The sequence below is a fragment of the Triturus cristatus genome, chromosome 6 (genome assembly GCF_964204655.1).
Source record: "Triturus cristatus chromosome 6, aTriCri1.1, whole genome shotgun sequence".
Lineage (NCBI taxonomy): Eukaryota > Metazoa > Chordata > Amphibia > Caudata > Salamandridae > Triturus > Triturus cristatus.
The window spans coordinates 1580651797-1580666603 of record NC_140589.1 but is presented as its reverse complement, the minus strand read 5'-3'; the positions used below and the strand labels follow the sequence as shown (position 1 = coordinate 1580666603).

The 14807-nt window shown below is 38.9% G+C and overlaps 1 protein-coding gene across 9 annotated transcripts in view; it reads right to left on the bottom strand.

Moving 5' to 3' along the window:
* The window catches only part of NRXN1 (neurexin 1), a 1628124-nt gene that overhangs the window by 974704 nt on the left and 638613 nt on the right, over positions 1 to 14807 (bottom strand). For 7 of the 9 annotated variants that reach the window (XM_085612721.1, XM_085612723.1, XM_085612729.1 and 4 more), the window contains 3 exons: positions 11944 to 12245; positions 5993 to 6037; positions 4901 to 5062 (listed from right to left, as the gene is read on the bottom strand). In XM_085612721.1, coding sequence (XP_085468847.1) covers positions 4901 to 5062; positions 5993 to 6037; positions 11944 to 12245 — 509 coding nt within the window. The remainder of the gene's footprint in view (positions 1 to 4900; positions 5063 to 5992; positions 6038 to 11943; positions 12246 to 14807) is intronic. The other 2 variants (XM_085612726.1, XM_085612727.1) reach the window with 2 other exon arrangements.

Sequence of the window (14807 nt, the reverse complement as noted above, 5' to 3'; positions counted from 1 at the left end):
CAAACCAGTACAGGCGATACATCGTAAATACGTTGCTCTTGCCCTACTTATGGCCAAGAGGCGGGAGGCCTGTCGCTGGGGTAGGGGACGGGCGCCCACATTTAAGACCTGGTAGATGACTTGGTGGCTTGCCAAGAAAGACTCACCACATATGCTGAAATGTTGCCTAGTGCCTCTAAACCTAGGGATATATGGGCCCCCTTGACATGCTACTTATTGTCATGCCCGCAAGGGCCAGATTCCCCTGACGCAGAAGTTCCTTCCCAATAAATCTTTTCATTGTGCTGGGAGTGACATGGAAGTTCCCCTAGGTGACACTTATTTCATAACCAGGCAGACATCCCCCAAGAGAATACTTGGGGTTGGTGGTACGGGATCCTTGCTAGAGATACGTATTGACATTATGTACTCTGTGTTGAGTTGCCGGACGTAATCAGGAGACAGGGTGTAGGCCCAGAGTATGTAGGTCTGAATGAGGGACCTTCAGATATAACTAACAGCGTGCTTGCAAGCGGCACAGATCGCATCAAACTCACAGTGTGAGGGGTTACCCACAGGCCGACCTACATGCATAGGTGGGAAAGTTAGGCTGGCAAGTGAGGGAGATGAGTCCACGGAGTCGGGGGGTGGCTATCTACTCCCTAATGTGATGCTAATATAATGTGATGTTTTGATATATTCTGTAAACTGGTCTAATGCTATCAATGTTGGAGAAACAACTGTGCTGCTACCACTTACTGCTCGCAATGATGATCAGAATGTTTTTGTTTGGTTGAAAAACAATAAACAGAATTAAAAAAATTAAAAAAAGTCTAACTAGAAACTCTAATTAGTAAACAAGATCTAAAGAAGAAAAAAGAAAAAAACGATAAAATCAAACTCAGAATGACGTAAAACAAAGAACATGACTCAATAAGAAGAAATCATGAACACTGGAATTTAGTAAAGAAAAATCCAGATTTTGGAGAGAATCTAAGCGAAAATGTTGACATCTCGTTCAGGAAGGACCCATCCCTCAAAGACAAACTTACCAAAAGTCACTTTGTAAGATCAAAGAAAGAAACATGGTTATCAGACCGTCAAAGAGGATTCACGAAGTGTGATCAATGCAAAGCCTGTAAGTTTCGAAAAAACACCAAGGGGTCCATTAGTATGTCGTGCAGATCGCCACCGCCCTCATGGCAGTGGTGATCCGCCCGACATACTCCCCCGCCCGCCTCCCATTTCCATATTTGTATGCAGGCAGGGAGCAGCCTTTCCATGGCGGCGTTGCCGCCAGAGAAAGGCATGCATGCAGGATTCACATTCGGGGGCCCGTTGCAGGCCCCCAAGAAGTTGGGGGAGGTGGGGGTGCACATGGGCTGCAATTGCATGAACAATGCGGCAGGCACCGCGCAGTGCCTGCCACGTTGTTCATGCAAATGCACAACATGCATTTTTGGCATTGTGGCGGGTGATGCTGAAAGCACCGCCCACCGCAATGTTAAAAATGCAAGCTGAGCCAGCCAGTGTGGCGGGCGCATCCTAATCAACCCCACGGACCGCTGCACTTATGGCGGGCGGTCCTTTTTACATCAGGATGCGCCATCCTAAGGATGCCCTAAGTATCTTACCGATTTAAAAATCAAACCATTCATGATCACACATAGGATTACGTGCATAACATGAGTCTTGATGATCACATGTGACTGTGGGAAACAATATATTGGAAGAATCATCTGTCCTCTAGGAAAAAGGATACTCAAACACATTAGGGCAGTCTCGAATAGTGATACTAACTATGCAATGGCCAAACGTCTTGAGGCACATGAAAACTTCACCTGGAAGAACATGAAATACCATGGAATAGCACATGTCCCCATCCATGAAAGAGGGGAAGGACAGGACACAAAAATTGTGATGACTGGAATCGAAGATGATCATCTAATTCCGAATTAGACAACCTTTGGGTCTTAATGCCGATGAAGACCTTTTTGTCCATTTATGATCAATGAAGAGAACACGACTTAACAACCATAACATGAATACATATCAGTAATTATATCCTCTTGAACAAAACACCAAGTCTAACCATGGATAGAAGACCAGATCACATGAAAGACCACTTAGGTTCAATAACATCAACCTTGATAAACAATCTGGATTTACAGAAATAAACAAAGCCATTTAGGCGAAATTAACCTGAGTGTTATGTCCTCTCTCTACTGCGAAGGGACACTTTCCAATGATCATTGAACTTTTAAATGGGGAACTAAAAATGTAAATGCACATTTTAACGACCTTAATGGTTTCCAATGTCCATACCAATGGTTGATATACTGAACATAGCAGTTAAGTCACTGAGACTTACAGTAGTGAAAGTAATAATAACCGTAGCCTATACATGTGGTTAAACAACATACAAATGTAAAGAGGATACTATGGTGTTTGTATGACTAATCAATGGAACGAAAATATTGTGTATATTTGTAAATAATGTGATGATTATGGGCTAATGTGTGGAGGAGTATAAATTGATATAGAAAACAGACTTACGCAACCGTGAACAAGCCTTATATTTATATATATATAAATATGAGACACTGAAGATATTCCAAGCTTAAAACCAAAGACATGCGCTCTTCTACCAAAGCGTTTGCACAATCCCTGTGTGCAAGTGGAAATGTTTTACACCCTTTACTTAAAGATGTGCACTTCTTACAATGTCTAAGGTCATTAAAGTAGCACCAATCCATCTCCTCTATAATTTAAGACAGTGATGAACCCAATCTGTCTAAGAAATCATGAGCTGGATAACAAAGCATGTTTTACTGCAGCCATTTCATGTTCATGGTGGTAGGTTAGGGCAGTGCTTGCTCCAAACACCTTTTACCACAAAATTATGAAAACAGGAGTCGATAGGATGCAAAATGTGATGAAACTGTTTGTGCATTTTGTTGTGCGGTATTTTGTTGTTCTGCTGATGTGTTCTGTTTATTTGTGCTACAATATTTTTGTTCAACTTTATTGCGATGTGATTGATGCAACCTGTTATATTTTATGCTTACAAGCAACAAATCGTCTACATTTTGAGCCCAAAATCAGTAAATGCCTTGAAACTTCTGAAAAGAAGCAACCATTTATTACTGTCTAATGTGGTAAAATAGTGTTGGTCAAGATCAACTACTGAAATGTCTGGATATTTCAAAACTGTATCATAAATTGATACGGTCCCATATCTTCAATAGGAGCTTCCAGTGCTCACTTTATGTTGCTTACTTTATGTGATACAGCAAAAACTGTTTTTCAATACAGCCCTAGAACCACAAATGTATACCAGAATATAATTTCCCATAAAAAACTGCATGACACAACATGACAGGTTCTAAAGAAACAATGGGAAAATATGTGAACAGATGAACAGAAAAAGATGTATTTAGCAATTTAGAAATGGCATACCTCGTGTCCTTTCACTGCAAGTGTATTGTTGTGGATCTTTAGCAGAAAAGCAGCCTTAATACCCAATTGCAAGGTACAATAATCATTAAAATTACAGTTTCAGGATGAGTAAATGTGAATTTACCGAACTGAACACATAGGGCCAGATTTATGAGGGATTGCGTTGTCCTTGCGTCACACAAGGCGACACAAGGAAATGCAAGCCCTTAAACCATATTTACCGTGCCTTGCATGGCTCTGCTTGCCATAGTAAATCGGGCGTAGCGCAAGGTAGTGAAAGTCGCTGTGTTGCATTACTCTGTGCAAGGAAGGTGTTTCATGTGTGGAGCACAAGTGTTCCCATGCATCCACCCATGATTTTTGGTGCATTCCTAGATGTACTTACACTAGTAAACCTGAGAATGTGTCAAAATGCCATACCTTCCTAGCGCGGAGTAACACGTTTATCTGCATCACACGTAGATAGAGGAAAATGCCTCAGAGGATAGTGTTTCGTGCCAGCAGATGTCCCCTCTTCCACAAAAAAAATTCTGCCTGTAACACAGGCAATATTGCAGCATGGAGCAAAGGTGCCTAGATTGGCACTAGCAATGGAGCGAGCAATAATGTGCCATATCTAAGAAGATATGGTGCATTCATGCCCTCTCATTTGATGCAGCACAGCAACTTGTCTTGCTGCATTGAGTTGTGACAAATCTTTGTGAATCTGCCACCCAGCCGGTGTCCCCATGTGCACACCTTGTTCCTTTGTACATAGCACCATGAATTGAGGTATTTCGTACTTCAAGAATTACTTAAGGTCCTTCACTACCTGACTGAAAAGCTGAGTGAACAGAGGCAATTTTTTTTAATGAATTGATAAATTTGTTTACAAATAATGTTATGAAAAGGCTAACAACTCAATTATATGATCATTTGTCACCACCCTGTCTCCCTAGTGATGCCTTTTGAAATAAATGCAGTTTCTGACTTATTTCACAGCATAATCCTGTTTTACTGATAACAAATAAAATAAACACTTTCATTTTAGAAGACTTCACAATGACATTAAAGATAGTCTTTTTGTCAAATTTCTACCTTTCTGCTCAAGATTCAAGATCACGTCCAAAAATGTTAGCTACATCGTACATATTTTGGTCACAGATATTCTAAACAATTCCTACAAAATCAAACATTTATCAGGTACTCAACACTCTTAAGAATTCGACTCCATCTCACTTAAGAATTATAGAGAACACGTTCTTATTTTAAGAAATGTCCATAAAATGAAGAAAGTTAAGTAATACTGTAGAATGTTCTGTAAAGTGGAAATTTCCAATTTGTTGAGGTTTAATCTTATTCTATCATCATTGCTTTTAGAGCAATGATTGCCAAAACAAACAGCCCAAATGTATTGAAATAGCTAGTATTAATCAAAGATGTAAACAATTGTCAATATTGACTTATAAGATAAGTAAATTACCTCTTTGAGGCAGCCCATGAAGTTGTTACTGACTGGTGACCCTGGGAGGTCTGCTGTACTGGGACTGCCTCCAACATAGAAAAAGTCGTCTGATCCCAGCATGGTGTAGTCTTCTTGCGTGTAGCCTGTTGTGGTCAGTATTCCATCCACTGAAATTGTCACCTAAATAACAAAGCACAGGGAAAGGACACGCTATACTCAGACCTACATACTGCACTTCTGGGTTGTGCCTGATTTTGAGACCTATGGTGGAAGCCCATTTTCATGTCTGTTTCATGTTTGGTCTTGGTATCTATGATTTGACTACCCCTGATAGCGCTATACTATTTCAGCTGTTGTCTGATTATTGAATTAGTGTCAGCGTTGTCCCTACAGCAACTGAACAGTTATTTAGCAGACACAAAAATGGTGTTAGTAGAATGTTTCCTAGGTTAGTTTAGCTGATGTAAATATTAGTAGGTTATGTAGTCTGTCAAAGACTCATAAAAAAACACATGCACCTAACTAACATAAAATAAGCGCAGGCACTCTAAGCACAATCACTGTTTGCACATGACACAAGGTGAGCAGCCGCTGTTTAGCATGCAGGTGTCTAACACCATGCAAAAAAGTAAAATGTAAGAAAAACTAATCACACACTTGTGAAACACACTGCAATGCGCATAAGCCACACCGCACAGATAAGAACAAAAAGGAAATGGAGAGGAGGAACCGAATGGCTTGTGATGGAGTAAGGATGAATGAATGAATGAAGCATCATTCCCAATGCGGTCATCCATGCCATGCGTTATGAATGGGTTAGAACTGGCCGAGCCAGTGAGCACTCAGGCCAGCCACAATTTAGCCGTATCCGTGTTAACCACAGCTTGATGCAAACGTTTGGACGTTAACGATGCCCCTACATGTGAATTAAAAAAAAAGCATAATTGGACAGGAACAGGTTAAATAAGGAGGCCAACAACAGATGAATAGGAGTTGAAAGTAAGCAGAAGAGTACCAACCGCAGTTCCTCTTTTGTCAATGATGTCTACAGTTAAAAGAAAGAAAACACACGGCAAACCCAAAATAAGAAACAATTAGAATGATATCTACCGAACAATGTAGTTTGTTTACCATAGCGTGTCCAATGCCTGAGTGCTTTGTGGAGAAGGGGGGAAAAAGGAAATTAAAAACTGTGAACAAAATAACGATTGTTACTCTAAAAATATGATGGTTTCTACCATGTTAGTACATTACTTTGATTCAGGTAACGGTTAGTAGAATGAAACATTCCATGAATGACATGTTAGTTATTAAGCATGTTAGTAACATATAAAAAGGGCAAAATAAGTTTACAAGAAAAAAAAGCAGACTAACAAAGAGGCCTCCACTGAGGTAACAGCAGAAGTGTTTGTCCTGCAAATATTTTGCATAACTTATCAGCTCTGTACTGAACAAAAACAGACACAAGGTCACATTAACCCTTATCTTCCTAAGCTGGTTGTAACTGGTAGACATCTAAAATGGCTGAAGGCGTCTACACGCCTAAAGCTCCTCAGCTCACCAGTCCTGACAGTGGAGCCCCAACTTTCCCTGGACAAATTTTATATGAATCTGTGAGCGTCCCCTACTAATAAATTTACAGCAAAGAAGGAATCCCTTTCAAAGACAAAACTTCCTTTTTTGATATAGATAGAACTTGGGATCGTAGTTTATGGCAGCAAAACAGAGAAAAACGACCCTGGCATACTTAATACGTTTAATGGATCTCTGCTCCTGCCGTGTCAAGCATGCCTTGGTAGCTTTTTCTATGCCCGCATCTGTGATGAAGACATAAACACATATGTAGAGCTCCTGTACATTCTAGTTCACAAAATCTTAGCCGATTGCATGAGCAAAGGCAAATCTAGAAAGTGGACCTTCGGGAGCATTTGTAAGGTAAAACGGGGATGGGGTTAAAATAGCTAATTTGCTTATTCAAACAATTTCCTCTCTAAAATGTTAGGATTAGTGTTTTAAAAATACAGTAATACAGAATATTTAGGAGACTGATTCAATGTAATAAAAATATTTTATCTAAATATAACATTTACTGGCTAAAAGATATACAGCTAAATTAATATCACATATTAAGTAAATAATCCCTTCATTAAGTGGCTCCTTTATGTTTTGATTTTGAAACAAGCACTTTTCTAACACTGTAAGTTTCATTTAAAGCTATGAAGTTAGGGAACGGCTCCTTACCCGTAACCCTCAGCGTTTGAAACTTGTATTATAAGGACACAGAGAAGGGAAAGAAGAGGTTAGGTTAGTCACTGAACAGGTACACCGCAGCAAGAACCTTCATGTCAGCTGCATTTATTTAAAAAGACAAAATATTTAGTATAAGTAAGAGGCATGCAGGGTTACAATAATGTTTAATTATTGAACAGTGATATCAATATAAATCAAGTCAGTGTTTTAGGACTTGCTTTTATTTCCCCTTAAAGTTCTTTTGCTTCTGATACATGTAAAACAATCAAATGTATTATTTCAGTAAATGAATAGGTGGTTTAGGGATTGTGACACTCTATTGTCTTAACTGATATGTTTCACAATTTTCCATTGGGATGTAAATTGATTTATATCTGTAATTTTGTTCCATGACAAACCTCCCCTTTCTCATAGCGAGGTCTTATTCCTCTTAGATACTTTGGTAGGTTTGGAGGGCATTGGAGGCATAGGGTCCCCTGCAAGAGGAGGCTGGTACGGTATAAAAGATTTTCTTTTAAATACTAATTTTGTGTTCAATAGCTTTCTGTGTGTATCCCTTGACCTCGGACATAAAATTACACTGTAGCTAAGCCATGTAAGGTGGCCTAGATTTTATCCTCGGTAGAATTCAAATCAGTCAAACAGAAAGACCAGTTAATGGTTTAATAATTTGCTAATGAAAACTTGAAACACATGAACACAGAATAAAAGTGAACCCAATGAGTGTGCAATCTATTATATATTTTAGCCAGAATTGGCTGTCCCTCGAAGAAAACCTACTTTACCATGTGTTCAAAGAGTAGGAACACCCTGGGGCCAATTTACAAAAAAATAGACAATCTGCTAAAGTAATCATTTGAGCAGGTGCACATAAGAAAGCTTTTGGGGTGATTGCAAACATTGACAGTAGGATAAATGAAAAGCTGTGACAGTTGCAGTTTGTTATCATTACAACTGGAAATATCATGGAAAATTGCTATATCCCCAGTCAGAAATTGTAACTAGGATACAATCTTTTTGTTTTTTTGTCTTTTATTTTCTATTTGTAGAAATAAACACATCCATGAATAAGCCCTTTTTTTATACACCAAGGAAGTGTTGGGGGTCCCATTACTCTTCAAAACTGGAAGAGGGTTCACTCCTGCCAATGTTGCAGCAAATTGCTGACAATTGTCTGGGTGGGAAAGTATTATAGAGTAGTTTGGGAATTTCCAGGATTTCACGGCATGGCTAATTAGAAAACTCTCAAGTCCAACCACTCATTGTTCAACCCTATTCAACACCCCTTGCATGGTATGTACTACTGTGTAATTATAAATCTTATGGTGTACAATTATGCAGTAATAAATGTTTTCATACATTCTAGATATCCATTTGGGTATCCCTGACATACGTAAATGGAGCCAATGTCTGCTGTACAAGCAGGTTAACAGCAAACATGAGTTTGTGAATTGGGCCACATATCTCATAGCTACCCCCAAAATCTTGCACTTCATTGCCCTTAGGGAGTCCATATGGAGGTGTTTTTTCATGTCTCCATTCAAGTCATTTATACAATAGCCAGTGTTTTTTTATATGATTTTTCTTAGAGTATTTTATCCAATTACAGTCAAAGCCATTTCATCGGCTAAACAAAATTAATAAATACATTGCTATATGGAGGTTCTAGATATTATGCAGCACACTTCTGCCAGCTGCAGTGAAATGGCTTTGCACATTCAATCTTACTCAAGACTAGTTGTGAATTATAAGGCAGCACAGTCATGGTAAAGAGGGTTTAAACAGTGGCTAATTTTTATTTGCAGATGGCCCTGGACTGGGTCAAAGCACAGTCGCTTCAATTACACAGCGCTCCACTCCTCCACCTAAGCACCCCAGAGACAACTGATTATCCAACCTTGGGGAAAGAGAGCAGGTGAGTGTAACAGACCTAATTCTCAACGAAGAAGCACCAAAACAGTGGCAATTGGCAGCTTTTAAAGAGCTCTAAATGGCTGCCTGGTCCTCTAGACATCTATGTCTCCATTTCAAACTCACTCTAGTCTCTTTACAAGACGGTGAACGGTGGGTTATTCTGACGCATTGAAATTATTTTGTCGCGAAAACAGTTGGTGTATCCCATGACCTTTTAATTTGTAAATAGGTAATAAAATTAGTCTTTGTGCATCCATTTGTTCAATTAATATGTAAAATGCCGATAAAGCTGTGTTCTCTGTAAATTAGTAATGAGAGGCTTGTTTTGCCCATTGCATTTGATGAATGAGTGTTGGGCAAACAGTAAACCTAGAGAGAACACACAGAGGGTAATTTGCTTTTGCTCTAATATTTTTGTCATCTCCAGATAGTGGGCAAGGTTGACCTTTGGAATGGCAACCTCAAAAGCACATGGCCAAGGAGTGAGAGATCCTCAATAAACCATTTTTACAGGTAGAATAAGGGACAAAGGGCATCTTGGTTGATTGAGCTGTTTATGTCTACTATCTGGCTGATTTTACTTTCAATTCTGATTCCAAAGGGCGTATGATTTTATTTTGTGGACCTTTTTGTTCAGGTGAAATTTATCTGGCCTCAGTTTCATATTCCTGACAACTCAGAATGTTTGTTCATAAGAAAACAAAAAATATCACTATATGTCAAGTTGCAAGATTGCATGGCACGTGTGCTGTCTAGTGGCACCCTTCAGCTGCTTCCTTTGTTCCTTGTTTCCAACACCTTTGCTAGTGTTAAGATTTTCAACCATATGTGTTTTATTTCTTTGTATTAGTTATGAATGTAGTGTCACCCTGCATAATTAACTAGGTAATCGTTAGTTATTATGTAAAGAATGCAAGTACAAATAGAGGGAAGATATAAATACAATCAATGAATAAGTAGATTTTAAAATCGAGCACATAGTCGATTTGTGATCATATATTTTGAAGGTTTTGTGGTGTAGCAGCTAGATAGCTGATTCTACATCCAAGAAATCAAGTTCCAAGTATCTTATAGGTTACTTGATATTCCCTTGCTCGTGTTCCCTTAGCTTTCTGTGTTTAGAAATATACTCACCACCTGTGTGCAGGGGTATGCAAACAATGCAACATTTGCATTCATTGAACTTAGAGCTCCAAGTAAAACTTTGCTATTTTTTATACACCATGTGTTTATAAGCATGTAGCTATGTAAATAACACCTAGATTACTTTATGCAAATAGTTTTAATATCGAATTGTATTTGGAGAAATGCATAATTCACAAATACATAAAGAACATGTTTCAAATGGTTCCAAATCATAAAATCGTTTTCCTAAACATCTTTTGATTTTAAAACATCTACTTGTTTGGGAAAAACATCTTCTTTTTAATTTTAAACCTCTCTCTAACATCTTTTTTTATTACATTTCATTTTTGAATTGCCATCTGTGTTAATTTTTTTTAAAGAAAGTATGAGTAACTATGCACATACACACGCAATGCATCTCTCCAGCTTTCAAAGCCTTGATTCTTTATTTAAACATACAGTCAAAACAATCTGTCTTAATACGTTAATAATTGACACTTTTTTGAGCTTTGAAATTATTTTCTTTTCAATTTTTTTAAATGTGAAGACATGTTATGTCAGATTTTAGTTTTGTGCCCTAGAATACAATGTTGAAATTGTTCTATGGTATTAAGGAGGTTGAAGGGATGCAAAAAAAAAAAAATGGTTGGCTAAGAATTGTTAGAAAAATATGTTTAAAAAAACTATTTTATTAAAGGCTACCATTTTGAAGGATGTCATTCAATTTGCCCAAATTGTTTTGCATTTCAATTGGCAGAATGATGGGTTTTATGAAAATACCTTAGCTGTACCTCCGAGCGTGTTTTCAATAGGAAATGTGCAGTGGCAGGTCCTCGAGGGAGTGCTGTGTGGCGGTGGGGTGGGGAGGGGCAGGGTGGGGGGTAGTATACTCTGGCATACGGCCGACCGGAGTTAAGTGAATAAATAAATAAATAAAACAAATTACATTGCGCGCGCTGCAACGCCATTTGCGTTGAAGCGCACACAATGTAATTCCAGTAGCGGTCCATGGAGGGAGTTCCGTGGGGCGGTGAGGCCGGGCGGGGGAGGGGCAGGGTGGGAAAATGTAAACACCGGAATATGGATGAACGGAGGAAAGTACACATTTAAATAAATAAAATGAATTCCTTTGCGCGTGCTGCATCGTAAAATGCGATGCAGCGCGCGCAACGAAATTCGTTTTATTTATTTAAATGTGTACTTACCTCCGTTCATCCATATTCCGGTGTTTACATTTCCCCGCCCCACCTCACCGCCCCACGGAACTCCCTCCACGGACCGCTACTGTGTAATTCGTTTTCTTTATTTATTTTTGCACTTAACTCCGGTCGGCCTCATGCCGGAGTATACTACCCCCCACCCTGGCCCTCCCCGCCCCGCCCACAGCTCCACAGCACTCCCCCGAGGAGCCGCCACTGAAGATGTGCATTTGTTGACTTCCATGATGTACCTATGCCGTGACTTTAGAATAGTCACAATCGAAGGCTTTTAACAATGACAGGAGGAGATCTTGGTGTACCAGAAATGGACTGCCTCCTATTGCAGAGTACTATCTTTAAAGGGATGACAGTAATATATGCAGAGCTATTTTAAAGAGCCTCTAGACCCACATTACTTTCTAGATATGCCCCTGCTCAAGGTTGGCAGACACATGAATCCAGAGGTATGATGGTGTTCCACTAGAAAATGGCGGCTTTCGCTCGCATTTCAAGTTGCTGTGCTTATAAGGCATTGAAAACAACAGGTTATTTTTCCATCCATTGTACTGTTACCTGACGCAGATTTCTGGTGACCTTCACGTCGTGCCAGGCATTGTCATTAAATTTTCCATTCACAGGTTCCACCAGGGCCTCAAAGGCCCCTGACCCCAAATTAATAACCAGCGAGACTGCTCCGTTTTTCAGTGCCAGATTGACATAATCAGCCGATTTTCCTGTGTGAAGCATTAGTCCATTTCTCTGTAGTGTTTTAAATGAAAGTGTGATTTCATCGCTGCTGCTTTGAATAGGGTTCTGGGACAAATCATAGCAGAAGAATTCTGACCCTTTGAAGGTTGCAATATATTCATCCTTCCCTGGAAAACAAGAGAAGAGAAACGCATCTTGAGTTAAAGCAGCCCCATAAAAATGTCCCAATTATCCATTATTGAGCATTTCCCGAGTATCTCAAACAATTAAACAAATGTGAGTGTGAATGAAAACCAGGCATTTCTCGGACTTACACGGGCATTCTTTAAAAATACAATGCATTGATAATCTATCAATATTAAATATTCAAACGAGAACATACATTTATTTCAAAACACCTAAGCAACAGAATGTTGGATACTCCAGGATTTCTTTCATGGACCAGCACGCAAATCAAGAAAGAATTAGCGTAGAAATTTATTTAACTTTGTTCAGTTTTCCAAGCATTCATTTTTGCAGGGTGTTACGAGTATTAAAAAGCTGATTTCAAATGCTATTTTTCGCTTCATTTATGAATACTAATATAAAAACTCAGAAATATGTCCCCATACATTCCTAGTTTGCTTGAAATAAATTTCTCACTTTTGTAGAATTTAGAAAAATCCACTGGAGCTCTCTCGTGAAAAGAAACAACGTTCTATGTATCTCCAAGGTCACTAGCTCTTTGCGACTCGTAGGGCTCATTTCAGGAAAATGTAGCTGGTGATTCACTATATGTGTTTCCTTCTATGAAATTCTCAAATAATTACAAACGTCCTCCTGGGAGTATGTGACAGTTGCAGATTTACGACAGTAGTTGTGGAATCATTTTGTGAATTGCAGATTCTCACATACATTACCATTTACACATGTAAATGTATATGGTATACATTAATGCATGTGCATATGTAACCCAATTGTGGAAATACACATTGAAACGTTTTTCTCGAAGAGGCAAACATTTCTTTTCCCACTAGGTATCACTTTCGCTGCACACTCACCAGTTTTTGGATGTTCTCTCCCGATCTCTGCCTTAGACACAAATTGTAATACATTTCTGATTGTGCCCAGGAGAGAACGGTGTCTTGCAAAGGTTTATAAACACCTTCCAAGGTATTCCACCCTGACCTAATCTCTAAACTCTATCTACTCTGAACAGTTGTGGTCGCACATTACAGTGAACCATACTGGTTGATTTCATGTGAGAGTAAACAGTATTGTAAGTGATGCTTTGTAAATAGGATACATGACCCGCAGCACTTTCTATATAGCATACATGACCCGCAGCACTTTGTGAGTAGAATACATACCCGCAGCACTAGCCACTTCAAATGCCATCTGGCTTTGTAAAGCGCATTCTTGGCCAGATGCTTTGCTCAGTAGGTAAAAAACACATTTGCACATATTATTTTGAAAATGTAACTTTTTCCCCGGAAAGAAAAATATTTGTATTTGTTTGGAAACCCTTCCCTCATTCCCACAGGCGTTTGAAGTGTTTGCTTCAAATTCCTACCCTGGTAACAGATTCAAGACTTTTCTTTGCATCCAAGTAATAGGCAAAGCATTAACATTGTCCGCCAATACGAGACTAAGCTGAGGAACTATGACTCAACTCTATTAGCCACTCAAGGCATAAAGACTTGAAAAAGTCCAGAGGACCAAACACAGGGTGGCTTTTGTATTTATTTATGAAGAGTAATTGTTGTGCTTACATACGATTGTTCCCCACGAAATTAGAAAAAGATAAGAAAGAATGATTGACTTATGTTGTTTTTATACATGAAAAATAACAAACGCTGACTAATCAACAGCCTTTAACTTTTCTACAGTGAAACTTTACTTTTGAACCAATCAGTTTGCCTAATTTTGGCCTGGAGGCAATAGTGTGTCTGGTTGGCCATGTTCCCTAAAACTGTGAACTTGAAAAGATTCAGATTCAACAAAATTTAAATCATATGTGGTCACTGTTGCCACATTGTCTTTCCTTACTTTATTTTGTGACTGACAGACTTTGTCTTTCTCCGAGAGTTTGTATTATGGATTAGAACATGGGAGTGGAAACATATATTGGTTTATGGAGTGTGATTGTTCGGGTTTGGATTCTGTGTTTGCCGAGAAAGGGCACACACATTTAGAATGCAGCAAATGAATGTTGTTGTCTTGCAGCAGCTGTAATGTAAGTACTTTCAGAAGACACTTTTAAGGAGTAAAGAGAGGTTGAGAAACTTAAATGAGCAATACTTTTTCATGCACACCAATTGAAAACTCAAAGGGAAGCCAGGACGTAAATCAAATTTCAAAGAACCTTCAAGAATAACATTTGCCAAAAAGGAGTTAATAAGTTTGTGGTTGGTGAAATATAATATGCAGGAATGATGGGAATAATTCAGAAAGCAATGGAGGAGTTCAAGAGAGAAATGCTGATCGCACATTGTTGCAGGGTAGCAGTAGGTGACCCGAACTTCTTAAAATGTATTGAGTAATGAGAGAGGTTATTACAGGTGAAACTAGAATGGGTACACAACGGAGGTATTAAGAATCCTCAAGGCTTTTAGAACTTGAGTAGTAACAAGTTTGGACTCTAGGAAACCAGGATAAATAAGTGCCAAGTCATGAATCCAAGACAAATGAAGCTCATGAAGTGAATGACGCTCTTTTTGGAGCCTTTTAGTAACCATGGAAGTGAGTGT